Source organism: Erithacus rubecula, assembly GCF_903797595.1.
Source record: "Erithacus rubecula genome assembly, chromosome: 15".
Taxonomy (NCBI): Eukaryota; Metazoa; Chordata; class Aves; order Passeriformes; family Muscicapidae; genus Erithacus; species Erithacus rubecula.
The window spans coordinates 18,953,145-18,962,892 of record NC_136667.1 but is presented as its reverse complement, the minus strand read 5'-3'; the positions used below and the strand labels follow the sequence as shown (position 1 = coordinate 18,962,892).

Below are 9,748 nucleotides of genomic sequence, written 5' to 3'. Positions count from 1 at the left end.
GTTGCCAAGGGGCAGGGCGCAGGGTTTAAAATTCAACGCTGGTGGCCAATGGAAGGGCGAGTATGCGGCGGGGGCGGGGCGAGCGCTGCATTGGGCGGGCAGTGATTGGTGGGCGCCGTTTAAATCCGTTCTGAGGGGACGGCGGCGATGTCGTGGAGGCCGGAGCGCGGAGCGGGCAGCGCAGGGACCGCGACACCGGGACCACAGCGCCGGGAGAGCAGCACCGGGACCGCGGCTCCGGCAGCGCTGTGCTTCGGGCCGGGCGGAGTGGCCTCCGCTGCCACTGGGCCTGAGGGGATTTAAACCCGCTGCCCCGGGGCCTCCTGGGCAGGATCAGGCGCATGGCCGGGCCTGCATGAGGGCGGCTCTGCCCCATCTCCAGCAGAAAGACCCAGACCACGGACAGCCAGGAGCAGAATTCTGCTCGTAGGTCCAGTGGAGGTTTAAACCTGAGTCCCACAGATCTCAGGTCCTTCAGCCCCCAGACTGGTGGGGCTGCTGTAGCTCCAGCCCACCTTGTTCCCTTCATTGGTCACTTGTCCTCTCCGGCCCCAGCTCCCGCGGTTTCACTGCTTCTGTCCTTGGCTGGGGCTCCCTGAGGCTTGCTTGCTCTTGGTTTGGGATTCTGTGGGCCTTTCCCTATGCATGTTAAGGCAGTGCACAGCCCAGCCAAAAATACAGTTTTTTTTCAGGCAGAGCCGGGACACATCCCACTGCCCATGGAAACATGGTTATCCTGTTGTAACATCCTCAGCCAAAACTCCCATCCCAGTCTGCCCACAGCTCTATGGAGGCTGGGATGAGCTGCCTGCTTTGGGGCAGGTTCATGTCTACCTGTCCTGCCCAGGCTTGGCACTGGGAAGCTGGCTTTTCCAGTCTCCAAAGCACTGGTGCTCCTGGTGAGGCTCTTGGGAATCCCAGCCTTGCTGCAGGGGTGTGACTCACACCGTGCACGCTGAAATTGCCCCTGGGCATGGGGCGTGTGGGAAGAGAATGAGGAGAGCAAGAAGTGCAAGGTGAGGCCGTGGGCGTGCAGCAGGAACTGTGCCAGCTGTCCAAGCACCGAGGCAAGGCTGTGCTCTCAGTCCTGCCCACAGTCTGAGGATGCTGGGGCCAGCTGGAGGTGAGAGTTCTGCAAGCTCTCCTTGGGCTCTGACATTCCTCAGCACACCCTCAGATCAGGTAGAATGCAGGTCCTTGGCTTCTCCCACTAGACTCTGCTGTGTGCTGGCTCAAGAGCATTCGTGCCTGGTGTGTCCGTTTCATGGGGAGAGCTGGGTTGCTGCTTCCAGCCTCTTCCCACAGCACTGAAAAAGCCTGTGCTACCTTTTTGAGTTGGAGCAGACCCCAGCCCTATCCTGGCATTGCAGAACTGCTGAGAAGCCACTCTTGGTATCTGGGGACCCGTGCTCCAGGGCTGCTTACCAGACTGGAAGCCCCAGGCTCAAGAAGAGTGGCAAGGGCAGGAAAGCATCATTCCTGGGGCCCAGATGGACTGATTTTCCCCCTTTTCCTCCCCCTTATCCTTTTCTGTGGTAAAACAAGCCCAACTTGTTGCTTCCCATGGCCCAGGGCCAGAAGCACTGGTGGGAGGCAAGGTACTTCTCTGCACAGGGAGGGCTGAACTTTGCCTCTTCCTTTTTCCTCTTTCCATTACTAGTGACCAAGGTCAAGGGGAGATGTTGTGCCTAAGAGGTATTGCATTTATTCACTGGAAAAAAACACAGCAAGTTAAAACTTGGGGCTCTCCTGCCACTGGGGAAAGTAGAGAGGAAAGCACAGAGCAGCATGGGGTGACAGAGCTCCTGAATGCCTGCAGGGAGATGAGTGCCAGTGTTGTGCCAAGGTGCCAGTGCCAACCTGGAGAGGAGCTCCCTGGGAACAGCAGGGCTGCACAGTGGTGGGGATGTGCTGCTGATGCCTGCTGTGCTCTCACAGCCCCTCCAGCTGCCTCTCCCTGTGTTCTGGCCATTCCTGCCTCTCCGCTGCTGGCACAGCGCCTGAGCGCAGGCTGTTTGCAGCACCAGGAATAGAAGCAGTACCCGAGGAGAAACAGGAGCAAGCAGCCTCGAAGAGCTCAGCGTGGGCTTGGCACATCTGATCAGGGTTAGATTCTAGAGCCAGACGATGCAAGCTGAAAACAGGGAGGTTAGGTTAGGGTTAGTGGCATCTGCAGTGAAGTAGCCCGTGGCCCACAGCTGTTTTTTCAGGCAGAGCCAGAAAAAACAGGGCTGCATGTCCCCCCAGGCTAGAGGTTTCCATGCTGTGTGGAGCTGCCATGACACTGCTTCTGTCGGGATGTGCAGTCACCCAGGGACGCCAAACTCTTATGTCTCAGATATCAGATCCCACTGAGCCTGCACCCCTCTACTGCTCTCCTTCCATTTTCTTCCAGTTCTTATTTGGTGGCTGATTTGATCTTGTGTATGGCGTATGGGCTTGATTCCTTGGGCATCCAGATCTCGTCCCCAGTGCGGCCCTGGTGTTCCACGGCCCCCTCCATGGCCGCGGTCAGCTCGGGGCCGAAGATGCTGTCCGTGGCACGGTAGGTGCGGGTCAGGCGGCGGAAGGAGGAGTCTGAGGAGCTGTCATCTGCCATGTCCTCGTCCTGCTCATCCCGCAGTTTGGTCCTGCCCAGCTCTAAGCTGCTGCCCAGCTCTGCGTCTTTGAGAGCCTCCCCCATTTCCTGGAGGAAGGTCGTTTTGGGGCTGATGATGCACAGCAGCAGCATGAGGCCTCCTGAGACTCCACAAAGAAAGTAGAGAGCAACTTTCTCCGGGATGCCTGAGGGAAAAAAGAAAGACACCAGGCTACAAACCACTTTGCAGTCTGTGGGGTATCAGTGCCAGGGATATGGCAGTAAGAGGAGGGGAGTAGGGATGCCCTCACCACCCAGGCTGCAGAGGCAGGACAGACCATGCCCCAGTGATCATGGAAGCGTCACCTAGAGCCTCCTCAGCATCCACTAGTCCTGAAACGTGCCTTTCCCCAAAGGAAACCTCCACTGGGATGTGGGGTAGGCAGAACAGGGGAAACAATAATCCCTTGGGGGATTAAATGAGTAATTTCCTCTGACAAGGGAAATTTGTTGCCTGCAGAGAGGTGGTCTCCATTAGTGCCTGCAGACAGGGCAGGAAGGAAAAGACACAGTGGGTAATCTAGCCTGTTGGAAAATGAAGGTTCACAGGCAGGACTGTAGCAACACCATGGGTCATGCTGTTGTGGACCCTGGGGCTTGTTCAGCCTCTGAGCTCCTGCCCTACCTATCCACCCCAAACACAGCATGGGTGCTTGGTGTCCTGCTCCTTTGTGTGCCTGTTGGCCCTGCTGGAGAGGTTTGGGGTCTGGCTGCCTCTGAGATGAGCCCTGGGTTGAGCTGGGGCCATCTGGGATGTCAGCCACCCCCCAGCCTGTCCTGTTTCCCCGGGTGCCTCATGAGACCCAGAGAGGGCACGTACCCCAGAGGTGTGCAAAAGCTGCCAGAGAGCTAGTAAAAATCATGCGGTCTTCCTGGAGCCTGGAGAACCTGGGCCCTTTGTACCAGCCACCTGCAGTGACAAGGGGTGCAGACTGAGGCACGGGTGCTCTGGGTGCTCCGGCTGCCTGCTCCTGCCTGTCCTTCCCCACACCACACTCCGTCCTTCCTGTCCGAGTGCTCTGCTGTCTGCAGGGATGACCCTGTGTGTCTCCTCTCCCCTGCTCCCAGCAGATGCCACCTCCATCCCCTCAGAACGGGCACTGACCAAGGGATGGCTTCCACCACGGGACAGAGATGCTAGGCTGGAGCTGGTACCAGGGGTGCAGGGCTGGCTCACCCCAGCACGGGCACAGTGCCACGCCGCTTGCGGTGGAACCCTCCTCCCCCCACATTACCATGCATGTAGTCCGAGAGCAAGAAGGGGTCCGAGGTGTCAGGGCCCACCTCCTCCAGCAGCTGCTTGGGCACTGCAAGGAGAGCACACACCAAGCATCAGCACCCTGCTCCTCCCCTGCAGCCCCTGGCATGGGCTGGGCACAGCACACACTGCACCAGTGGCCCGTGTGCCCCTGGCTCTGTGGGGAGCTCTCACCACAGGTGTAAGAGACTCGCAGCTGCTTCCTCATGCCAGGGAGGCATGGGTCCCCGAAGGTGGCCTTGTCAGCAGTCACGGTGCAGTTCCCCTTGCGGTGGCACTTCTTGGAGACTCTGCGCAGAGCGTCTGGAGCCACACACTCTGCAGAGACATGAGGCGTGACCTGTGGGCAGAGCTGCGTGCTCCTCCCAGCAGAAGCCAAGGGACACGGTACAGCCCAGTGGTGGATTTGCGCCATACTCTCTGCATGGCTCCTGCCCCATTTCTGTCTCAAACCATTCTGGCATACCTATATGGGGTCCTCCAGTGTTCAAGGCATCACACTCCGGTTTGCCCCGCAGAAATCGTCCATAACTTGCAGAATAAATGGCCAGGGTGGATTTTGGTCGACACTGCAGCCTGAGCTTGTCATTCTCGCACACGGTCTTGACCCGATGGTTCCCTGGGAAGTGACATCACTGAGTGCCCCAGTGCATCCTGAATCACCTGCAGCCCCTCCCTTAGGCCAAGGGGAGGGTTAAAAGAGGTACAGGAGCAGCCATGCTCTCCTTCCTGCCCCTTTCTGAGCAGCTGAGGTCAGGGAGAGTCCATGCAGTGTTGCCCAGACTGTGCTCCTCCTCACCTGGCCGGCACTTGTAGGAAGCAATGAGATACTTGTGTGTCCCAGGGCACGGGTCTGGCCCAAAGACCTGGCTGTGCACTGAGAACTGGCACCATTGCTGATCCTGGCACTCGTCCAGCAGCTTCTGGAAAGCAGAGTGGAACAGGTGTGAGCCTGAGGCTGCTCTCACCTCCTGTCCATCAGCGCCATCACCAGGCTCAGGGAAGCAGCCTCTCACCCTGCAGAAGTGTCCCAGCTGCTCCTGCCCACTCCTGCTGCAGACATCCCAATTCCAGTGCCCGTTCCTGAGCCAGCTCCTCCCCTGCACCCACAGTGAGCTGTGAGGTGTGTCATTACCTGTGTGGGCATCCCAGTACCACAGCATGTCTGACACCTGTGCAAGTGTGCACTGACGCTACCCCGCTGTCCGTGCTATGTCCCCGCTGTCCCTGCAATGTCCCCGCGCGGCCACAAGGTGGGGTCGAGGGCTCAGCCGGGGCCGTTCGGGCTCCGCCGGCGGCCCAAGTCGCCAAGTGTCCCAGGTAGCCCTGCCCCAGGCGGCTGTGGGACTCCCTGCCCCTGTGTCCCCCTCTTTGTCCCCACAAGTCCCCGGCAGCAGGGAGTGGTTTATTCCCCTTCTCATCTCTCCTTCCCCTCCTCTGTCCCTGTCCCTCTCAGGACTGAACCTCTGCTTGCTCCTCCCAGTTGCTGAGCCTTGGCAACAGCTCTCTCTGCCGCAGGCATCCCTGTTCCCGAAGCAGCAGCGGATATCCCAGCCCTGTGCCGGCATGGGCACCCCATCATTCACCACTGTTCTGACAGAGCTGATTGGGAACACCACAGGAGTGGTCTCAGCACCAAGCCTAACAGAGTTCAAGAAGTGCTTGTGATTCTTTGACTCCATGATTCTGTAATCCTGATGCTGATGAAAACCTCCTGGGGGCATGTAGAGGCTGCACTGCCTGCAGCCCCCAGCCCAGGCAGGCAGCTCAGGGATGTGGGGACAGCCCGGGACTCTCCCTTACCAGGTGGGCAGTGGCAGACATGCACTCGGTGCTCTCCTGGAAGGCACTCTCAGGGCTGGGGCAGAGGTCGGTGCTGGGCACTCGGCGCCCATAGAAGGCCCCGAGGATGCTGATGGTGGTTCTGCGAGGGCAGATGATGAGGAGCTGCTCTCCATCGCAGGTGTGGGCAGTGTGGTTCCTCAGCACCTTGCGCAGGTACCCTGGAAGGGAAAAACAGGGGTGGTCTTGTCCAGATGAGACACCAGGGCCACAGCAGGGGGGCACTTGGGCACCCACGTGCTGGTGGCAGCAAGGATATCTTGAGATGTGGCACTTATGGGGTGAACAAGATCAGAGCAGGACAGCAGCAGAGAAGATGGACTTATAGCAAACCTTGTACCTAACATTGATGCCAAGAGCCTGGAAAGCAGCATGGAATAGCTGAGCTGGTTAGCAACAGGAAAGGAAAGCTGAAGGCAGTACAGCAGAAGAAGACAGAAGACTGGGAAATCTCATCAGGAGTTGTCAAGTGTTTAGAGAAAACCAGGCTTGTTATAGGGCCATGGTGGGGAGAAAACAAGAGTGAGCCAGAGACAGTTCCCCAGTGATGATCCCCAGAGTCAGGGTGAGGAGGATGTGCTCTGTCACAAGTCTGTCACAAGCTGCGCCATGAGCTGGATGAGAAAAGGGTGCAGGGGTTGCTGCAAGTTCCCACAGCTGGCTGGGTCAGTGTGGATGAGTGTGAGCCACCAAGTCATCACCTGAGCCCAGCTGGCCTCAGATCTCTGCTGAAGAAGCCCAGTGTGTTGGTGTTAACTCTTCCTGGCCCACAACCCTTTCAATGGGCACTGGCTCTTCTGTCCTTGAATTCCCATCAAAGAATGCTTCTTTCTTTCGATCCTGCCCAGTTTGTGTCCCAAACTACTGCCCTCATTTTCCCTAGAGGGGACAATTAAGTGGCACTATCCTGCCCAGCGTCTCCAAGGGCTTAACATGCAGCACTGGCTGCAGTTGGCATTGGCTGTACTGGGTGGGCAAAGAAGCTGTTCTAGTAACAGCTCTTCAAGCTGCCAGGTGCTCTGAGCAGGCACCAGTTTCTGAAGAAGTCTGAGGAAGCAAGAAAAGCTGAGGAAATGTGATGTGTAGGCTCAGTCTGAAGCACTTTGCATCTTTGAATAAAACAAAAGCAAAGGGGAATCATCACTGTGAGCCCTGGGAGACAGGAGCAGGGTAACATGGGGCTTCTGAGCAGATCACAGACCCCAAGACCCAGCTGTGGGTCCTGGGAGGAACTTGCACCCAGGGCAGTGCTGGGGCCCAGGGCAGGACATGTACCCTGTCCCCCAAACCCCAGTGAGTCAAACTGCCCCAAAACAAGAGAAGAAGGTGGGAGCACCAGCTCCCCCTGCCTCTGAAAACTGGTGCCAGGCTCAGCAGCACAAAGAGCCCCTTTCACCTTCAGTCACTAACCCTCCAGCATATGCAGCCAGCATCCCTCCCTGGCTGTCAGTGGGTGCAGCTGGGAGCTGCCTCCAACCTGGAGTTCATCTCTACCTTGGCATTATCCCTCACAAGCTGGGATGGGCAAGTGGGTGGCCACAGCATCCCAGGAGCAAGCCCTCGATTGCTCCTCTGCATGCTGGAGGAGAGAGGAGAGGTACAGGAGGGTAGATGGCAGCAGACAAAGTGTTGTGGCCAGGCCAAAGCTCCAGTGCAGTGCAAAGATGCTCTTTGACTGGCACAGAGCTGGATCAGACCCTTGGGGTGCAGGACAAGCCCTGTCCTGTCCCTGCCCTCTTGTTGCCACATATCACTTGTTGCTGAAGGCTGTGAGGGGCACAGGGCCCTGCCCAGACTGCCAGCCCCCCTTCCTCTACAGCCCCTGCAGCAGTCCCACAGCTGCAGCACCAGCCCCACAGCTGGCAGAGGTCAGGCTCTCCTGAAGGTTCCCCAGCCTTGGCCTCTGCCTGGCAGTGACTCCAAACCTCCCTGCCCACCCCTGCCACTGCTGCAGGCAGAGCTGCCTCAAGCCCCTGCTGCTGGGCAGCCTTGGATGCACAGGGCTCAGCCAAACCTGAGGGATGGCAGGGAACTCAGAGGAGAAATATGAGAAGAAATGGGTTTCCCCAAATCCAACCTTGAGGCAGACCCTGTTCTGCTGTCATGCTGGCTGAAGGCACCAGTGCTTTGTATTTTAAAACTGAGGCTCAAACACCACCATGGGGCAGAGGTTTCTCCATCACACTATTTTAGGCCAGTTGTGAAGATGTTTTTTGGGTGGAGCTATGTCAAGGAGGCTGCAGGCAGCCTTGGTGAGTGATTTGTGCTAGTGCAGCTGACTCAGTCTCCGGTGCTGTGGTTGTGCTGTTAGCTCTGCCCAGAAGAAATCACATCCTCCTCCCCAGAGCCCTGCAGCACCAGGCTGCCAGCACCTGAGCCTGGCTGAGCAGATGGAAGGTGTGCACGGCTGTTCCCAGAGGATCCCTGGGGAATGCCTGGTGCCCAGCCTGCCTGCACCTGTCCTGACTGTTCAGAGAGCTGGGGCAGGAGGGGTCCCAGATTTCTGCCTGTCTACATCTCTAAGACTCACTGACATGCCCTGGGGACAGCTTCTGGCGCATGCTGTGTGTCGTGGCAGGGCACCCTGCAGCTTCCCCTCTCAGGAGCAGCTCCAGCTAGGCACAGCCACCAGCTCTATCTAAGGACCAGATACAGCTTCAACCCAGTTCGTGCCTCCCCTTCTGGGAGCAGGGAAAGCTGGCAGGGCAGCCCTGGGTGCTCCCTCAGCTCTACACACGGCCCAGAACCAAGGACATGAACATGGTGGCTGAGGGGAGCTCAGCAAAGCTCAGGGACTGGCTTGGTGTTCGTTTTTTTACATTTCTGCCTGCAAAATATCCAAGAGAGTGCAGCAGAGCTGGGGAGCCACTGTCATGCACAGCAGGGCTGTGGGATGTGTGCAGTGTGTTTTCAGGGAGCAGCCCTGTGTGGGGATAAAGAAATCCCAGTATTTTGGGGAAGCTCACTCTGGCCTGCCATGGTTTGTACCCCAGCCCTGCTGTCCTTCGGCTCTCCCATCCCAGCACAGGGCTCAGCATCCCCCTGCTCCCCCCTGCACCCCACTCACCAGACAGCTCCGGGCTGGCCTCCAGACGAGCAGCACAGCAGAGCAGGGCCACGGTGAGCGCCGGCGGGACCAGCCCGGCCATGGCACGGCCGCTGTGCCCAGCCCAGCCCGTACCAGCTGTGGCCTCTGCACAGGGACAATGGCTCGCTTCTCTGCCTCGGGGCTGGGCGGGCACAGTGCTGTCACTCGCACCCTGCCCAGGGCCAGGGGCTGCTCGGGACAGCTGGGGCACTCTCAGCACGGGAACACTTCCCCCAGGGCACCCTGGTGTGGGTGAGCCGTGCCTTGGCGTCCCATTGCTGGCAGAGAAACTGGCAGTCCCTTTCCTCCCGCTTCTGTGCCCCCTGGGCAGAGGAACAGGGCTTGGCAGGGTTTCCAAAGTGCCCCCAGCTTTCTCCCAGGCACAGCGACACAGAAACCCAGTGACATGTGAGCCATAATCTCAATCTCGGCACATGTCCGGCCATTCACTCCGTGGAGAGGAAGGGAAAGGCTCCCTTAGCTACTCCCAGGCTGCTGTTCCTGCAGAAAATACAAACACCCTTCCTGCACCCAGCAGTGTGGGAAGGGACCTCTTTGCTGCCACGTTTCTGTCCCACAGCCTCTGTGGGGCCAGGTACTGAGCATTGTGGCACCTCGGGAGGGGGGCACCGTGTCATACTGTACCTGCAGGACTGAAATCCCTGCCTGCTACTGCAGCTGGGAAAAATGCCATGGACTGGAGCTGTTGCCTCTGCAGCCAGCTGAGATCAGCAGAGACAGCAGCAGTTGGCAGTGCCAGGAGCCATCCCAGAGCCATCCCAGCTCCCAGAGGCTCAGCACTGCGCAGCAGGGACTGACACACGTCACCTGGAGTGCACAGGGGGAGCTGATTGGTGCCGAGCTTGTGATGAGGGTGATGTCATGGCCCTGGGAGGTACCCACAGTGCCATCGCCTCTTGAT

General features: G+C 58.6%; 1 protein-coding gene across 2 annotated transcripts; it reads right to left on the bottom strand.

The window, feature by feature from the left end:
- Positions 1–480: 480 nt before the first annotated feature.
- LOC306808500 (protein eva-1 homolog C-like) lies at positions 481–9,231 on the bottom strand. 2 transcript variants are annotated; one of them, XM_079319143.1, is made up of 8 exons: positions 8,806–9,231; positions 5,700–5,899; positions 4,696–4,819; positions 4,363–4,515; positions 4,071–4,214; positions 3,874–3,945; positions 3,459–3,548; positions 481–2,784 (listed from the first exon to the last, which is right to left on the bottom strand). In XM_079319143.1, the coding sequence occupies exons 1-8, from the start codon at positions 8,885–8,887 to the stop codon at positions 2,399–2,401; spliced, it is 1,251 nt and encodes a 416-aa protein (XP_079175269.1). In that variant the 5' UTR covers positions 8,888–9,231; the 3' UTR covers positions 481–2,398. The 2 variants fall into 2 exon arrangements, with proteins under 2 accessions (XP_079175269.1, XP_079175268.1); XM_079319142.1 differs by lacking the exon at positions 3,459–3,548 and having other exon boundaries at positions 482–2,784; positions 8,806–9,001.
- Positions 9,232–9,748: the final 517 nt, after the last annotated feature.